Below are 19,988 nucleotides of genomic sequence, written 5' to 3' on the forward strand. Positions count from 1 at the left end.
AATTAATTCCCGGGAACTGGCTGAGAACTACGGCACTTGGTTAGAAGGAGAATATTGAAATATATAAGTTAGGCCTGTTTTTGTATATAAGCCCTCTTGAAATGAATGCCAGCATTAAATTTGATCAGACCATAAACATGACTTAACTCGTACTTGCAAGTAGCATGGTATTGGGGTGGAGTAGGGACGTTGATGCAGGTAGGTTCCAGTGCGCAATGGCCTAATTCTACTATCAGAATGATCCTATGCTACATGCAAGCCACTAATAGGCCTTTCCATCTCTCATGCATCTATCAAGGGACATTTGGGCAATTTTTTCTAATCGTGCAGGAGGTGTGAAGTCTATTGCAGTTCAAAAATACCTTCTATTACCTTGACATTGATTTTCGTTTGGAAAATAAGCCATTTGTATGGTGGGGGGGTGGAGTAGACTTGATGGGCCGAATGGCCTAATTTACTATCACATGATCCTATGACCACTTTTGTGCTTTTGTGAATTTCTATGCACACTGTGAAATGCCATTTTGCAATTTTTGTGCTTTTGTGAATCTATGTCACTGTGATGCTTTGCAAGCAAGATTGTCGTTGTACCAGTTCCTCGCCAAACTTGTACATGTGACAATAAACTCAACTTGACTTGATCATCTCATTCCCCAACTGTGTAAAATGTCCTCCTGTTTTGTTTTGATTTATTAATGAAAGTCATAGATTTCCCCAGAGCTCCCATTATTACTGGTAGTTGAGTGTTCGATGACCAATGATACCACCTCCTTTGTAGCCCACCCCCAGGCAAATGTCAGCTGTACTGAGCAGAATCATGATTGCTTCTGGCAGGGACAATTTCTAACTGTTGTTAATTGACCAAGAAACAATTGTCAGCAAAATCGTATGTGCACACAATGGCCATTTTGTGCAATCCTATTCACTGGCAACATGTTGTATACGCGTTTACAGTTTCTGGGTTGCAGGCTGTGATTCCCAAATACGGTTTCTATCACCACGGGTGATTCACTAGTTAAATTCAAGGTGCATTCATTACTTTAACTGCGGTCAGTTTTAACTTGCCATAAACTAAGAATGCTAATGTATTGTTTCTAGAACAAAATACTTTTTGAGGGCAAGTCAGCAAAGTAGTACTTAGTTATAAGAATTATATTATATAACTTTGGAAATAACATTGTCATGGTATTAATCAAAAAGTGATTTGCTGTTGAAAATCAAAAAAAAAACTGCAGATGCTGGAAATCTAATTTACTGATGATGGATTACTGATACTGATCATCTATTTACTGATGATGGATTAGTACAGAAATTGATGATGAAGGAGACAAATCACTACTTTAACAAGAATGAAAATGATGTCACGTTGAAAATCTCAATCAAGTCTGTTGGCGAGAGAATGATTGTACATTCGCCGTGAAGACTCTACAGGGCTGAACTCTAGGCTGGAAAATGTGAGCAGGGGATAGTCAGTGTTCAATTGACTATTTAAAAAAAAAAGGAGTAGGAGCATTAGCCAGATCAAATCCTGGTTCAATTTTAACACCCTGAGACCTGGCTGTGCTCATCTTGTTTTTCTTACATCGAGACAAAACTGCCTGTATCCTTAAAACTGAATAGATTCAGAACCCCATTCAGGGGGAGAAGGTTTTCATGAATGTCATCAATGGTACTGTGCCCAGGGTCAAGGCTGAAGCATTTGCACCCAATTCAGCTGGAAGTGACATGTCGATGATCCATCTCCGCTTCCTTGTGAGGTATCCACTATTACAGATTACACTCCCTCTTGTTGCCGATAGTCATTACATGTATAATGTATACCCAGGGTATGGGTACAACTATCTCCTTGGTCTTGCTGACATTGAGAGAAAGGTTGTTATCTTGGCACCAGGTTATGTGGTTCTCAATCTCCTTCCTGCACTCTGGCTCATCATTATTTTTATATCTAGCCCATTAAGGTGTGCCATCCGCGAAATGTAAATTGAGTTGGAGGTCACTCACTTTTGTGAGCATAGCACAAAATATTTGTTAAATGTCTGAGATTAGGACATGCATGTACAGAAGTTACTGAAGGCCAACGTGCAAGTATAGCAGTTAAAAATGAAGGCAAATTGTCTGTTTGCCTTTGTAATGAGAAGGTTTGATTACAATCTTATCCTAGTTGTATAGGGCTTTAATAGGACACCATCTAGGCTGTGGTGTGCAGCTTTCATCTCCTTATTGAGGAAAGGATGTACAGTCTTTGGAGATGGAGGGCAGATGCACTGGATTGATTCCAGGGATGGCAGGCTTGATTTGTTATGATTTAGCATGATCGTAGTGACGCACCTCACAAAGGAGTGTGTCCTCAGTGTGATAAAGGGAATTCTTCTCCTCAAGGCCTGTATAGTGGTCAGCTCTGTGTTTCCCATCTTGGACAGGTGCCTGTGCCACAGTTAGACTGGTAAAGGTAGAATGTTGGATAAAATGCTGGAATAACTCAGCAGGTCAGGCAACATATCTGGACAAAAACGATAGGTGATGTTTTGGGTTGAGATTCTTATGCAGACTGAAGAAGGGACCAGAAACGTCCCCGATCCCTTTTCTCCAGAAGCGATCGTATTGCTGAACACCTTTGCTCAGTCCGCCTTGGCTACATGATCTCCCGGTTGCCAAACACTTTAACTCCTCTTTCCATTCCTGTACTGACCTTTCTGTCCTGGGCCTCCACGATTGTCAGAGAGAGGCCAAATGCGAATTTGAGGAACAGTACCTCATATTTCGCTTACAACCTAGCGGCATGAATTTATTTTCTCTAACTTCAAGAAAATAATGATGAGACAGAGTACAGGGAGGAGATTGAGAGCCACGTAACCTGGCGCCAAGACAACAACCTTTCTCTCAATGTCAGCGTAGAAATAGATGAAACGACATATAAATTAGTAGTGGGATAGCCAATATCAAATTGGAATTTGTCAATGCCTGATGATTTGTCATTGTTGTTGGAGGCTTACAGCAGCTACGGGTCATTTGTACATGATAAATTGCAGCCACCTCTTTAATGTCCCGTTTGTTTATAATTAGAGCAACATTCTTCAGAGAGCACTAAATCACCAATAATGGAAATTTAAAAAAAAATGAAAATAAAACTTTTTTTCCCGAGGATCCAGGACCAGAGGAACAGCCTCAGAATAAAAGGATGGAGATGAAGAGGAATTACGTTAGCCAGAGAGAAGTGAAATTCATTGCCACAGACAGCTATGGAGCCCAAGTCATTTGGGCAATTTTACAGCAGAGATTGATAGGTTCATGATTAGTAAGGGTGTTTGGGGAGAAGGTAGAAGAATGGGGTTGAGAGGGAAATATAGATTATCCATGATTGAATGGTGAAGCAGACTCAGATGGCTTAATTCTGCTCCCTTGTCTTATGATCTTATGAATAACCTTTTTGTTATTGGCAGGAGTCTTTCCGTGACTCCAAACTCATTGAGGTTAGCTCTAATACATTGCTCATACTTTTGGACCACAACTCATGAGGCAAATTGCCTGACATTCATTATCTCCAAGATACAAGCTGCCACTGGAGGTACGACAGGCTACCGAGTTAGTCACAATCCTGTGGCTCAATGTCAGACTGATTCTGACGTTGGGTAATTCGCTGTCTACATAGGTTGATTTTTGTTGGCCATTACATTTTAAATTAATTTACATTTTTTGTATCAATGGTAGTTGGCAACTGTGCTTGCTTTTATTGGTCGAGGCATTGTGTATGTATCAGAAATTAATGATCCAGCTTTATTGTGGACATTTGGAGTATTGCGTGTGGTTCTGGTCTCCCCAACACAGGAACATTGTGGAGGCTTTGGAAAGGGTGCAGAGGAGGTTTATCTAGAAGATGTTCTATGCATCTTCTGGATTGGACAAAGGGTAATAGCAAGGGACTTAAATCGGTAAGCACTTGCTTTCACAATTTCATTTTTTTAAGAATGGAAGGTTGACCTTGCACTTAAGAAGTAGCCAGGTAAACTATTGCTTAGCATTTTGTTTTATATTTTCAAGCACAATACTAAACCATATTTTCATGTTTGGTAACATCATAGCAATTTTTGGATGAGATAATTTACCAATGGCACCCTAAGAATTTGGGTAGTGTGTTATGGAATAAGAATCTGGACAGTCATTGATGATGAATTGCTTTTTATTTGATTGTTCTTTTATCCTCCATCTGCAAACGTTTTGAACATTTGCCAAATAGAAGTGCATATTTAATAAACAGAATATGAACACTTTAATATTTGTTACCGTAAAATTTAGAATGGCGTGGCAGGGTGATGCAACGGTAGAGTTGCTGCCTTACAGCACTTACAACGCTAGAGATCCAGGTTCAATCCTGACTACGGATGCTGTCTGTATAGAGTTTGTACGTTCTCCCTGTCACCGTGTGGGTTTTCTCCGAGATCTCTGGTTTCCTCCCACACTGCAAAGACGTGCAGGTTTGTAGGTTTATTGGCTTGGTATAAATGTAAACTGTCCCTAGTGTGTATTAGGATAGTGTTAATGTGCGGGGATTGCAAGTCGGCGTGGCCTTGGTGGGCCGAAGGGCCTGTTTCGGCGCTCAAAACTCTAAACTAAACTAAACTAAACTAAATGCCTCATGGTATTCATAAAACCTAGTAAGGATTGACAAATATAAATAAAATATAGATTTGGTCACAATACAGTTAAGAACGTTCATGAGAAACATTGAACAATACGTAATTCAGAAATGTGAATTTAGAGGATCTAAAAAATAAAATTGCGACATGCTAAGTGTCCTGTGCAGGCAAGTTTTATTAGTGACACAGCAATCAAAAATTATATAAGTTTGCTATTGGCCATGGCTCAGTGATTAAAGTCCCACTCCAGAGACTTCAGTATGTTATCGTAAATGATTTTCTGAACAGTAGTGAGTGCTGTACTGTCAAAGACACAACTTTGCATTTAGTGGTACACTAGACTAAGTGGGACCCATTGGGTCCCGGTCACATGGAAGGCTTGGGCCCCCAAAGCAACCCGTTCCCCCAACTCAATATTCCACCACTCACGCATAGCCCCTAACTGCGCAGGCGCGGCTCATTTCTCTTCATCCCCAGCACTCCCTCCCCCTCCTTTTCATCCTCCCTCTTCTTTCCCCTCTCCTCCTCCCCTCCCCCAATCCCCCCTCACCTCTCCTTTTCCTTTCCCCTACCCTCAGTCACTCCCTTCTTTCATCTCCCCTCCCTACTCCCCTCTTATCGCTCTATCCCCCACCTCCTCCACTTCTCATCTCCCCTTATCTCACCCACTATCCCTCCTAACCTCCCCCATTGCCCTCTTCGCCCTCTATTCCCCACTCCCGACCTCCCCCACTTCCCACCTCCTCTTCCTCATCACCTTCCCCACTTTCCCTCCTCTCCCTCCATACCCCTTCCTCTCCGTTACTCCCCCCACTCTTCCTCCTCACCTCCCCACGATCTTGAGTTTGCAGCCATCAGCCTCGCAGCCAGCCTAAGAGTAGATCTCAGGGCCTCCCTCCTCACCTCCCCAGGATCTCGAGGTTGCAGCAGTCGGGACTCGCAGTCGGCCTCAGAGTCGACCTCAGAGTCTCCCTCCTCACCTCCCCAGGATCTCGAGGTTGCAGCAGTCGGGACTCGCAGTCGGCCAGGCTCTGGTTGACGCAGCTCCAGCCGTGCTCCAGCCGGCAGTGATGCACAAACTCTGCTTGCTCCGCTCCTTCAGCTTTATTCTCCCCGCCGGTGAGAGACAGTGGACTCGGCCAATCAGTGCGGCGATGTTGCGCTGGACGGGGTGTTGGCATCCCGACCTGGGCGGCGTTGTGCCGGGTGACTGACGGGATAGGAAACCAATCTGTGCATGGGTGTTTTTTAAGATGTTTAAACTTTGATAACTTGTAAACTATACCATCGATCAGAACAAAACTTGTTGCACCTGAGCACAGGAGAACGGTGAGTAAGGTGGCAAAAAATCGTAGCGCTATCATGTACCATTTTTGCGCAAATAAAACAAATACACAAACCGGAAGAGCACATGATCAGAGTTTTAGTTATGTATAGATTAGTCTGATACTCCATGGCACACCAAAAGACTGATAGAAGGTATCATTGATGGTATTATGAAATGACAGTTGCATAACCTACTCATTGATGCCCAGTTTTTTGATTTGTCGCATGACTCAACCCGCGGTTTAATTATAACCTTAGTCCTAACGTGAATTTCAGAGGTGATGTGAAAGTGACAGCCCTTAATATCAAGGTAGAACTTGACTGAGTATGGCAACTATGAGCCCTGGTAAAATAAAGTTAATGGGCATCAAGCAAAAACTAATGCGATAGATGGAGTCAAAACTTGCCGTGAGAGAGGTGGTGGTGTTCGGATGTCTGAAGAAGGGTCTCGACCCAAAATGTCACCCATTGCTCCTCTCCAGAGATGTTGCTTTTCCCGCTGAGTTACTCCACCTTTTTGTGTCTATCTTCGGTTTAAACCAGCATCTGCAATTCCTTCCTACACATTCAACTCAGCCTCAGGACGTCACAGTCCCTCAGGGCCATGTGTAAAGCTTCACTCCAATTCCAGATTTCTGGAATTTTTGTCTCATTGTACAATGTCTAAATTCCATTTGTAGCTTCTCAGCAAATGAAGCAATCCATGCCTGTATTCACAACATTCAGGCATGAGCGTGGAGGGGTGGTAATAATATTTATGTCATTGAAGTCCCGGGCAGTAACTTCTTAGCAAGAAAGAATGTAACCACCATTCCAGGAAATCAATGGCATTTTTGTTACTGAGTCCCCACCACCAATAGTCTACGTGTTTCTGATGGAAATTCAATTGGACCAGACAATTACTGTGACCACTATGGAGGGTCACAGGCTATCATTTGATGTGTCTCCTGACACCCAATGGCTTTGTGACTGTAACAAGGCACAGAGGTGAGTGAATACTGTCTGCATCCCTGGATGAATGCAGCTGCATCAACTCTCTAGAAACTCAACACCATCCGGGATCAAATAGCTCACTTAATTGAACCATCCACTGCCCCAAACATTTGTTCCTTACAGCACTGCTGCTCAGCGACTACAATGTGTACCATGTACAGCATAAGCTGCAGTGATTTGCCTCAGCTATTCTCACAGCATTTCAGAAAACCTGCAAACTCTATCACACAGGGTGACAAAGGTAGCAAGTACATGGACCATCACGATCTGCAAGTTTCCCTTCTAATCACATAACATCCTTGACTTTGAAATATACCATTACTCTTTCATCGTTGCTTGGTCTAAAACTTTGAATCCAGATGTTGCAGCCTGATAGAAGTATATAAAATTATGAAAGCCATAGGTAGACAGTCAGAACCTTTTTTTCCAGTCTGGAAGTATGAAATACCAGGGGGCAGAGTTTAAGGTTAGAGGGGCAGCATTTAAAGGAGATGATCGGGTAAGTTTTTTTGCGCAGAGGGTGATCAATGCCTGGAAAGTGCTGCCAATGGTGGTGGTGGTGGAAACAGATACGATGGGGACATTTAAGAGACTTTGAATAAGCACATGATTTTGTAGGGGATGGAGGTAATATGGGTTATGTACAAGCAGATAAGAGTTGGTCTCGGCATCATGTTTGGCACAGACATTGTAGCTCGAAGGACCTGTTCCTGTGCAGTAGTGTTCCATGTTCAATACTCTATATTTCTCTCTTCCCCCAACAGCACTGTAGAAATGAATTTACGAGTACACTAAAGTTATTCAAAAGGGGAACTCATCACCATCTTCTTGAGGGTCATTAGCAAAGGATAATAAACCCTAGTCTTACTGGTGTTACAATATGAATACCAAAAAATATTATTTTGAGAAAGCAGGTAGATTGTTTCCTGTATCCTGTACAATATTTTTCATTTACTAATGCCTCTAAAAACATTAAGATTTTGTGTGCAATTTACCTGCTTTATTTCCCAGTATATAACATTAGTTATATTTCACCATTACTTGACTGAATGCCTTAGTCCACATGTACTGTAGCTGTGAAAACCTGTTATATAATGTAACAATTCTATATTTCTCTGATGATGGTTTCAAAACTGAACTTCCATTAAAAAATGAAGCCAATTTTCTCTTTGGCACAAGTCTAGATATTTGAAAACCAAAGTACAAAGTAAAACATACAGTTAATCAGAAGGTTAAAAGGTTATAGTCATACCACATGGAGACAGGCCTTTTAGGCATCTAGTACAAGCCGACTAGGATGCCGCATCTAAGTAGACCCATTTATCCCCGTTAGGGTGTTATCTCATCCTTTCCTATACATGTACCTATCCAAATGTGTTTTAAATATTTTTATTGTACCTGCTTCAACTACCTCCTCTGGCAGCTCATTCCATAAGGCCACCCCCCTCTGTGTGAAAATGTTGCCCCTCAGGTCTTTTATTTGAGTTAGCCTTCATTGAGCATAGCTGCTGCAACTATTTTCCAGTGATATGTCCTATAAAGCGATAAAATGCTACAAAGATAGTCAGTCTTTATTTTTTTTCACGACCTTGTGGAGCTAAAATTTGAACTTCTAAAGAATTTTATGCGAACATTACAATAGTTGCAAGATCAGATGCACCCGTCCTATGTTTTATAACACTCAGCTGCCATAACTTGTAACAAATCAAACATCCCCCCCTCAAGACACTCAAACGAAAACTAGAATTTAAGTGTAATTTCAAATTGTAAATGAAGAGAAGAGCCTTGAATGTTCATTTGCACCAATCATGCCTCCCTTTCATCTGGTCTGATTAGGCCTAGTGCAGTTTCATCAAACTATTCAATCACAGACCTGTCATTCCAGCCGTCTGTTGATTGAAAACAATCATTGCTCTGATGGCACAATTATTCTGACCCTTTAACTAGAGGCTGCTGCGATAATGAAAGGCTGATTATGATAGTTTGTGCCTCTTTCAGTTTCCTGAGAAGGTTAATTTGGGCATCAGACGGATGTTTAATGTGTGCTTGCTTGCTACACTGAGGTAAATGAGAACGTGCTATCTCCGATATTGCATGGATATAGCTCAGCTGTCAATCTTTGTCATTTAGAGATCGTGTCCTGAACGCTAGAGATTGCATTTTAGTTTCTTTCCTTGCCATTTATTTATTTCTGCCTTGAGAAGGAAGTTCATTTGCTCGGCGGTGACCTTCACAGCCTTTTGAATAGAACTGCAGTGGAGCTGGCTCTGACTTCTGTTTAGCTTTCTCTGTAAAGGAGATTGTCAGTCAATTCAGAATCTGCCAGGAAAAACCTACGGGGTCATTTCAACATATTACTGTTTACCAGCATAGTTACCACTGTCAGATAGTCTTGTTTTAAAACAAAATGAAAAAGATGAAGTGTAATATAAACTTGAATTTAAAATTCACGCCTTACGAGAGAGACAGGATAGGCAAGAACGCCTGAGAACAGTTCAGGCCTGGGCTATCTTAACTCGCACAACTCTGATTGGTGTTGATTTTCCTCCTATCCAAAACTACTGGGAAAGAGTTAAATGTGTGGAGGGAGGATGGGTCTAGGAACTAGTTGCATGTCCTTTCAGATAATGCAGTGTTTTTGTCGTCTCTGATGGATGAAGTTGTGTTTGAACTATTGTAGTCATAGAGTGAGACAGCATGGAAGCAGGCCCTTCAGCCCAACCCATCCATGCCGACCATCTACGCTAGTTCAATTAGCTTGCATTTAGCCAATTTCCCTCTATACATTTCCTATCCATGTAGCTGTCCAGATATCTTATAAATGTAGATATTGTAGCTGCCTCAACTACCTCTTCTGGCAGCTCGTTCCATATACCTATCACCATCTGAGTGAAAACCTTTTTTTTTTTTAACTCTCCCCTTAAATCTATGTTCTCTGGTTCTTGATTCCACTACCCTGGGTAAACTCTCTGTACATCCAGCCTATCTATTCCCTTCATGATTGTATACACCTCTATAATTGAAGACAATTCCAGGAGCTATGAGAGTGACACAGTGGGGCAGCTGGTAAGATCAGTGTGGAGTTTGCCCTATGGACTGTTTGGATATTCTCCAGGTGCTCTGGTTTCTTCCCACATCTCAAAGATCTGTCTGCTTGTTGGTTAATTGGCCTGTGAAAATAGCACCGAGTGTGTTGGGACACGGATGCGAAAGAGGGATAAGATAGAACCAGTGTGAATGGGTGATCGATGGTGGGTGTGGGCTGCAGGGTGCGTTCTCATGCTGTACTTTTCAATCATTCAATCGAATCACGATATTTCCCAGACAAGTACTGTGTCTTCCATGTTCAGCAGGCCCACAAACTTTGTCAGCCATGGTCTTGATGTTGTTGGGTAATTTCAATCATATATCTCGTGTCCCGTGACAAAGTGCTACTGATCCAACCAGAAACAGTGGCTGTCCTTGACAGTTCCAAAACAACATTTCTTGCACACAATTTTGTTACAGAAAGAGCAAAGGCTATTCGTACAATGATTAATTTCATCTTTCAGCTGCAGCGTGACATGACTATACAGTTAAGTTATTTTAAGTGTATAGTCTTAAAATATACACTTTTATGTATATTTTAATTTAAATTGTTATGAGTATTTCTCTTATATTAATTGAGGCAGTTCCAGATGCCACCATACTTTAGACAGAATAAATGTTCTAATCTTTCCTTAATTCATCAACCAATTCATTCACATCTATGTTGGCTGGGCCCTGCATCAGGATATTTGGGAAGCGGACATATTTAATTTAAAAATACTGCATTTGTATTTATTGGTTTAGTTTAGTTTAGAGAAACAGCCCTTTGGCCCAACGAGTCCGTGTCGACCAGCGATCCCCGCACACTTACAGGGTCCTACACACAGTAGGGACAATTTCCAGAGAGTAATTAACCTACAAACCTACATGTCTTTGGAATGTGGGAGAAAACCTGAGCACCAGGCGAAAAACCACATGGTCACAGGGAGAACATACAAATTCCACACAAATAGCACTCATGGTCAGACAATAGACAATAGGTGCAGGAGTAGGCCATTTGACCCTTCGAGCCAGCACCGCCATTCAATGTGATCATGGCTGATCATCCCCAATCAGTACCACGTTCCTGCCTTCTCCCCATATCCCCTGACTCCGCTATTTTTAAGAGCCCTGTATAGCTCCCGCTTGAAAGCATCCAGAGAACTTGCCTCCACCACCCTCTGAGGCAGAGAATTCCACAGACTCACCACTCTCTATGAGAAAAAGTATTTCCTCGTCTCTGTTCTGAATGCTTGCTTCTTATTCTTAAACTGTGGGCCCTGGTTCTGGACTCCCCCAACATTGGGAACATGTTTCCTGCCTCTAGTGTGTCCAAGCCCTTAACAATCTTATATATTTCAATGAGAATACCTCTCATCCTTCTAAACTCCAGAGTGTACAAGCCCAGCTGCTCCATTCTCTCAGCATATTACAGTCCCGCCATCCTGGGAATTAACCTTGTAAACCTACGCTGCACTCCCTCAATAGCAACGGATGTCCTTCCTCAAATTAGGGGACCGAAACTGCACACAATACTCCAGGTGTGGTCTCACTAGGGCTCTGTACAACTGCAGAAGGATCGAACCTTGGTCTCTGGTGCTGTGAGGAAGCAGCTCTACATCTCTGCCACTGTACAGCGTAAGATTTTTAAGGTTTAACCTTAAAAACTTGAAAATTGAAATTTTCTGATTGAATTTTACATCTTGATTTATATTTGTTTTTTGTTTGATATGGAGTTGTACTTTCATTGGAGATGATTGACATGTTTTATAAAAAATCTTGGAATAAGGAACAATGTGTTCACTAAGCATAGACATTAAACAGGAGAGATAAATAAAAAAGACCAGATCCAGAGATAAAGCAAAACATTAAAAAAATATTTCATTACTGCAATTCTAAGAGGTAGGAGTTGTAAACAAAGCCGCTGTGAGCAACAGTAATGAATATTTTCTAATTTGATTAACATCTTACATTGCGCATTAGTTTGCTGTCTCACACCTTTCAAAGCCACAGCAGCCTGAAAAACAGCCTTAGGCCAGCGTGCCTGATAATAAAAAAAAAAGTGTTTTTCCAGACATTGCCCCCCAAAGCTTCAGACATTCAATGGGGAAGTAACTGCAGTAATGAGTTATATTCTGAATTTACTAAAGGGTGAATCAATTAAGAAATTATTTGAATTCTCTCTGTGGAATAAACCAAACTCTTGTCATTAATTGAGGCAGTTCCAATAAATGTCACAAATTTCTAGCAATAATATAATTTTGCCACTATTTGCATCTGCTATTTTATGTCTGTGCTCGGGTGATTGCACAGCTCCAGTTTTTATTTGTCGCCTCAAGTTTTTTGTGCAGAGCTGAATCTGTCTGCCATCAACAGTTTGGCACGGAATCTGTTTAGTTTCAGTTAGGGTTGACAAAGATTCATTGCCCTGAAACATTAATTTTGTTTCCCTATCCACTTCTGCTGCCTGATCAACTGAGTATTTCCAACAGTTTTAATTTCAGATTTCCAGCTTTGCAGTATTTTGATATTCAATTGTAGACTCAGTGCAGTGTTTCAAAGTGGAATTTGATGCAGTCATGGGCAGGCAGGTCATTGGTTGAGCTCCATCGCATAATTTGCCTTAAAACCCTTCAGTCTGCAGGCTTCAGCTAGTATGCCAACAAAAGCTTTCATTTACGTAGTGTCTGAGAGTCATCGAGGCATACAGCACAGAAAAAGGATCTGCAGCCCAACTCATCCATGCCGACCAAATGCCGCATCGTCGGCCCATTTGCCCAATATTGGCACAAATACCTCAAAAACCTAGAACAGTACAGCACAGGAACGTGTCCTGCTAAGCATCATACAAGCAACATAATCTGTGCTCTTATTTCTCAAAGAGTTAAATCACAGAGAAAGTGGGCTATTGAGGCTGGGGGATCTGTTGTTATCATCTCGGCAGCATAAAGAATTAGATTATTGCCCATTAGTTTTTGCATTAGGGAGGGTAAATGGACAAGGATTTAGCATATCCTGAGACTGTTCCTGAAACAGGGACAGTTTCTTCCCAGCTGTTATCAGGCAACTGAACCAGCGTACTGCAACCAGAGAGCAGTCCTGAACTACTATCTACTTCATTGGTGACCCTCGGACTATCCTTGTTTGGACACTACTGGCTTTACCTTGCACTAAACGTTATTCCCTTATCATGGAGCTGATAATCAAGGATCCTACAAAATATATGAGGTGCTTGAAAGAGGCTGACATGAACATGATGGACTGAATGGCCTCTTTGTGTACTGGTGGTTTCTATTACCCTTCAACTGCAACTGTTCAACTGCAATTCAAGAATGTCCAACTGTGTGCCAGCAAGGAGTATGGTGTCTTTAGAAAAATAAGAAATTAATGAGAAAATAAAGTGATATCTACACATTTGTCAGTGTAATGAAAGGCCATTATGATGTTGCCTTTCCCCATTTGAATTATTTTTCAACCTCCCATCACCAGAGATGATGACTTATCTAAGGATAATAAATCACATCTGTCTATTGCGCTAATATCTTGGGTGGATATTAAACAATGCAGGCATTGATTTATTTAGGCAAATGTCCTGTTGATAAACAGAGGTTGATGTTAAAAGCAATTATACATTAAATAAAATATTAATACAGTTACGGTACAGTGGCATTTAGTCATGAGATATTTAAAACAGATCTAGTTATCAAATATTTTAATTAAAAGTAATCCCAAATGCAAAATAATGGCTCCTGGAGTATTATGGATAGTGCAGGGTTACTAAAATTTGAGGTCCATTGTAAGTGAGTGGGACCCAGAGCTGTGGGACAGACAGAGCAAGGCAATGCAGTAAGATCAACATAAAAAGATCCTCAGACATTTCTAGTTCCTCAATGTTATAACGTTACGTGACAGCTCCGATATGGAGGATGGCACAATCCTCTTTTAAATTTAATTTAACAAACCAATACATCAGCAATTTGGGGCATATCAAATTTATGAATATAATTTATTTCCCATATATATTGCTTATCGAAGTGAGTATTATAAGTTTTGAAAACTGTATGGATTTCTATCTTTATACAGAACATGAAGTGCTGAAGTAACTCTACAGCAGCATTTCTGGAGGGAGTAGATAGACAACAACATGATTTGGGACCCTTCTCGGAATCATTGTAGTATGGGCAGGAAGATGGGGGGAAAGAGTGGGGTAGGACAATGTCTGGCAAGTGATATGTGGATACAGTGTGGTGAGGTATTGACTGGCAGAAGGATGGACAAAGGCTAAAGATTAAAAGGAGACAAAAGAGTGACAAAAGGAAAGAAAAGAGAGACAAGGAGGCAACAGTGTCAGATGAGGAGAGAAGAGGAGTGAAAGTAAAGTCGAACCATATATGTAAAACAATAATTGAAAAGGGATGGGTTGGGGGGGGTGGGCGGAACGGAGACAGGATAAATGCGAAAACTGGGTATACATCGGGAGGGCATGGGAAAGAGATAAGGGAGGGTCATAAGGAATAGGAGAATTAGGCCATCCAGCCCGTCTACTCCGCCATTCAATCATGGGTGATCCATCTCTCCCTCCTAACCCCATTCTCCTGCTTTCTCCCCATAACCTCTGACACCCGTATGGGTGTCAGGGGTAGCGTTACCTAAAATTGGTAGAATTGGAGAATTCGGTGTGCATACCATTGGGTTGTAAGCTACTCAAGAGGAATATGAGATCCTGCTGAATTACTCCAGCATATTTTTTGTTTCAATTTGTTGTCATTTACAGTCTTCAAGGTCCCAGCAATATAATTGGTCCACATATTTTGTGTCTTATGCTGTTCAGATGTGATTTTTCATTTCTTTCCACAATTGGTTGGGATGATATACTTTAGCTGATTTTGTTTATACATAGTTCCAGGATTTATTTGCAATATTTAAAACTGTGCGAAGCCAAGGAAATTGCACAACTTTGAGAAAGCTAGAATTAATAGCTAATTTGTCCAGTGTGGATTTAAAAAAAAGGAAATCCAGCCTGGACCTGTTGTCGGCAAATAGTAATTAAGTTAATTGTAGTTTTTATGAGATTACAGAAAGGCATTTGATAATGTACCAAATAATAAGATTGTTAGAAAATTAAGGACCGAAATGAAGGAATTATAGGACGTCCCTTTAGGAAGGAGATGAGAAGGAATTTATTTTGTCAGAGGGTGGTGAATCTATGGAATTCTTTGCCACAGAAAGCTGTGAATGCCGTCAATGGATATTTTTAAGGCAGAGATTGGTAGATTCTTGATTAGTATTGGTGTCATGGGTTATAGGGAGAAGGCGGGAGAATGGTAACCCTATTCTCCAATGAGGGGAGAAATAGATCAGCCATGATTAAATGGCGGAGTAGGCTTGATGGGCCGAAAAGATGATAAACTAAAAGGGACATGAAAGCATGGATAGAAAACTGACTTTGGGTAATTATTGTAAGTACAGGGATGAACCATTAATTTTTTAAGTTGGGGGAAGATCTCGAGGGTCAGTAATAAGTTAATTGCTTTTCTTGGGGTATCTTGAACTTAATTGAAGGACTAAACAGCCTCTTTCCATAATGCAATCAATCTATGATTTTGTAACATTAATGACCATGCTATTGGGCACTATTTCTAAATCTGCAAATGATACAAACCTGGAAGCATGGTTTACAATCGGGAAGATAATACTGGAATGGACTTACACAAGTCATAGGAGCTTAATGTCGTAATGTGATACGTTTTGGAAGGAACAACAATATAAATTGAGGGCTTTAAACTATTATTTATTTTGATGCCCTCTTCCATTATCCTGTCATTGACATTCATTCACATGCCATGGGCTCACACTCAGAGTTTTATTCCCTTAAATAATTTGCCATCTCATGTTCTTTTTACCTTCTAATGTTCGTTTTGCCTTCTAAGCCTTGAATTAAAAGGATCGTGGTAATACTCCATCTTTGCTTGCACCCATTATATTTCAGTTCAGCGAATGCCTTGGAAATTCTGGTGCATTTCTGGTCAATTTATTGTTATCGAATGCCTTTACTCTGCAAATTTTAGATGTGATAAATATTTTTGACCATGTATTATTTCTGATGTTTTTTATTTTCCCAGTTTCCATCTGAGATTAAATGGAGTGGGATTTCAACATCAGTCTTTAGGAATATTTTAGGAATATACTTTGATAAGTAGAATCATTCTAGATTTTTGTTGGAGAATTATGAATAGGATAAGTTATGGGCCAAGCGTGGGCAGGTAGGACTAGTGTAGATGGGGCATGTTTGTCAGTGTGGGCAAGTTGGACCAAAGGGCTTGTTTTCATGCTGTATGACTTTATGACTTTGACTATTTGGCAACATCCACTACTTCCTCTACTTCCTGCGAAGGCTTAGGAAGTTTGGCATGTCCCTTCCAACTCTCACCAACTTCTACAGATACACCATAGAAAGCATTTTATCAGGATGCATCACAGCTTGGTATGGGAACAGCTCCATCCAAGACTGTAAGAAATTGCAGCGAATTGTGAATGCAGCTCAGGCCATCACACAAACCAACCCCCCTTCTATTGATTCCATTTATACCTCACGCTGCCTCGGCAAGGTCAGCAGCATAATCAAGGACGAGTTGCAACCTGGCCACTCCCTCTTCTCACCTCTCCCATCAGGCAAAAGGTATAGAAGTGTGAAAACGCACACCACCAGATCCAGGGACAGTTTCTTCCCAGCTGTTATCAGGCAACTGAATCATCCTACCACAACCAGAGAGCAGAGCTGAACTACTATCTACCTCTTTAATGTCCTTCAGACTATCCTTGACCGGACTTTGCTAGCTTTACCTTGCACTAAACGTTATTCCCTTATCATGTATCATATACACTGTAAATGGATTGATTGTAATCATGTGTTGTCTTTCTGCTGACTGGTTAGCACGCAACAAAAAGCTTTTTACTGTACCTCGGTACACGTGACAATAAACTAAACTGAACCGAACACTAATTCAATGTTCAAATTTTAAATTATTATAATTATTGATAATTTATAACATATTGCATTTCTTCTTGCACTAAAAGACTAATGGGCCTATTTTGTTTCTGTTTGACAGCTGGCAGTGAGGTGGTTGGAACATGGTTGTCGTTATCAGTACATGGATGAACTCTTAGAGTACATACGGTTCGGTCTAATGGATGTGAATACACTTCACGCTGTGGCCCTGTCTCACCCTCTAGTACAGGCCAGTGAAAGAGCCACAGCTTTCGTTACTGAGTCGTTGGAGTACCACCAGAGTATCTATGCACAGCCCATATGGCAAACCATCAGGACACGGCCTCGTTTCCAGTCAAAAACACTTTATATTGTAGGCGGTAAGAAACGTGAGATTTGCAAAGTGAGAGACCTGCGGTATTTTAACCCAGTGAACCAGGAGAACGTTCACATTGCTGGTATTTCAAACTGGAGTGAGCTATCTCCAATGCCCATCGGGAGAAGCCATCATTGCGTGACGGTCATGGGAGACTTCCTCTTTGTGGCAGGTGGGGAGGTGGAACACGCGACGGGCCGCACTTGCGCAGTCAGGACTGCATGCCGCTATGACCCTCGCAGCAACACCTGGACAGAGATAGCTCCCATGAAAAACTGCCGAGAGCATTTTGTACTTGGTACCTTGGATGAATACTTGTATGCAGTGGGTGGAAGGAATGAGCTGCGGCAGGTTTTGCCCACAGTGGAGAGGTACTGCACAAAGAAGAACAAGTGGACTTTCGTACAGTCATTTGATAGATCGCTGTCTTGTCATGCAGGATGTATGGCTGATGGGCTGCTTTGGATATCAGGTAAGGGAGCACAATTTGAGTTTTAATTCCCGCCAGTATATATTTTCCATGCGATAATCAGGTGTTGTTTATTTGGGTAAAGGTAAAGCTCTCTGAAATGTGATGGTTTAGAATATCAAGATTCTTAAATGGTTCGTAGAGTAAATGCCAGCTCTGCTATATATTCCTGTACTAATCTGGAACCGGAGAGCTAAAACCAATTGCCATGTTTTTTGCTGCCTCCACCTCTCCTGGTTATTTCTTCAGAAAATTCAATAAGCTAATAAATAAGCTAATAAAGAAGAATGTTTATATTTCGAGTTTAGTGCAAGTGACAAGTGCTGACCACATTGTGTTTTTTAATTTATCCCAAATATTACATTTGTGGTGGTGGATTTCAGCAAAGTTAAATACAGTGTGTTGAACTGCAGTTTTGAAAACAAAAAGACCTTGGGCTACAAATCCATAGCTCCTGGAAAGTGGTGATACAGGTGGTTACAGTAGTGAAAAAGACATTTGGTTGGTTTGTCTTCCTCGGCCTTCATAAAGAGAGGAGTTGCGTATAGGAGCAAATAGGTCCTTCTGCAATTGTACAGGATCCTGGTGAGACCACACCTGGCGTATTGCGTGCATTTTTTGTCTCCTAATTTGAGGAAGGACATTCTTGCTATTGAGGGAGTGCAGCGTAGGATCACAAGGTTAATTCCCTGGATGGTGGGACTGTCAGATGATGTAAGAATGGCACGACTGAGCTTGTATTCACTGGAATTTAGAAGGATGAGAGGGGATCTTATGGAAATTATTAAGGGATTGGTCACGCTAGATGCAAGATAGGCCATTTCGAACTGAGATGATGAAAATCTTTTTCACACAGAAAGTTGTGAATTTTTGGAATTCTCTGCCTCTGAAAGCATTGGCGGCCGATTCACTGGATGTACTCAAAAGAGAGTTAGATAGAGCCCTTAGGGCTTGCTGAATCAAGGGATATGGGGAGAAGGCAGGAACGGGTTACTGATTGTGGAGGATCAGCCATGATCACATTGAATGGCGGTGCTGGCTCGAAGAGCCGAATGGCCTCCTCCTGCATCTATTGTCTATGTATCTATGTATTGAGTATAAGAGCTGTGGCATCATTTTGCCGCTGTACAACCCTTCCGTTTGATCACACTTCACACTTGGAGTATTGTGTACATTTCCAGTCATTGCACTGCCGGAAGGATGTGGTAGCAATAGAGAGTGCAGAAGAGATTGACTAAGTTGGTTGTCGAAAACAGTAGTTAACATGAGAGATTGGATAGACTGGGTTTATTCTCATTGGAATATGGGAAGTTAGGGATGACCCCAGAGAAGTTTTTAAATCTATGAGGGTACAGGTAGAATAATTTTTTGCAGGGCAAAGAACTCTACAATAGAGGAAAAATTCAAAACAGATCTTGGGTAAATGTTTCACACGGAGTGTGGTGGTTATTTGAAATGATCTGCCAGATGACCCAATAGGTGCAGATCTGATCACCCATTCCTTCTATCCAGAGATGCTGCCTGGCCTGCTGAGTTAGACAATAGACAATAGGTGCAGGAGTAGGCCATTCGTCCCTTCGAGCCAGCACCGCCATTCAATGTGATCATGGCTGATCATCCCCAATCAGTACCACGTTCCTGCCTTCTCCCCATATCCCCTGACTCCGCTATTTTTTAAGAGCCCTACCTAGCTCTCTCTTGAAAGCATCCAGAGAACCTGCCTCCACAGGCAGAGAATTCCACAGACTCACCACTCTCTGTGAGAAAAAGTGTTTCCTCGTCTCCGTTCTAAATGGTTTACTCCTTATTCTTAAACTGTGTCCCCTGGTTCTGGACTTCCCCAACATCGGGAACATGTTTCCTGCCTCTAGCGTGTCCAAACCTTTAACAATCTTATATGTTTCAATGAGATATCCTCTCATCCTTCTGAACTCCAGCATTTTGTGCCTATCTTCGGTGTAAACCAGCATCTGCAGTTCCTTCCTACACTTCTCAGGGCCCACCGTTTACTGTGCAGGACCTGTTCAACTTCCTAAAATAGGACAGCTCAAACTGAACTGAACTGGGTGAGTGAGCCATTCCTCGGCACACTCACCCAGCTGATCAGAATCTTGATAACATCATCACTGTCCACGA

General features: G+C 41.5%; 1 protein-coding gene across 3 annotated transcripts in view; it reads left to right on the plus strand.

Moving 5' to 3' along the window:
* klhl32 (kelch-like family member 32) overlaps nucleotides 1–19,988 on the plus strand; it is a 199,208-nt gene that overhangs the window by 148,599 nt on the left and 30,621 nt on the right. For all 3 annotated transcript variants that reach the window (XM_055635854.1, XM_055635853.1, XM_055635852.1), the window contains exon 7: nucleotides 17,129–17,855. In XM_055635854.1, coding sequence (XP_055491829.1) covers nucleotides 17,129–17,855 — 727 coding nt within the window. The remainder of the gene's footprint in view (nucleotides 1–17,128; nucleotides 17,856–19,988) is intronic.

Source organism: Leucoraja erinacea, chromosome 5, assembly GCF_028641065.1.
Source record: "Leucoraja erinacea ecotype New England chromosome 5, Leri_hhj_1, whole genome shotgun sequence".
Lineage (NCBI taxonomy): Eukaryota > Metazoa > Chordata > Chondrichthyes > Rajiformes > Rajidae > Leucoraja > Leucoraja erinaceus.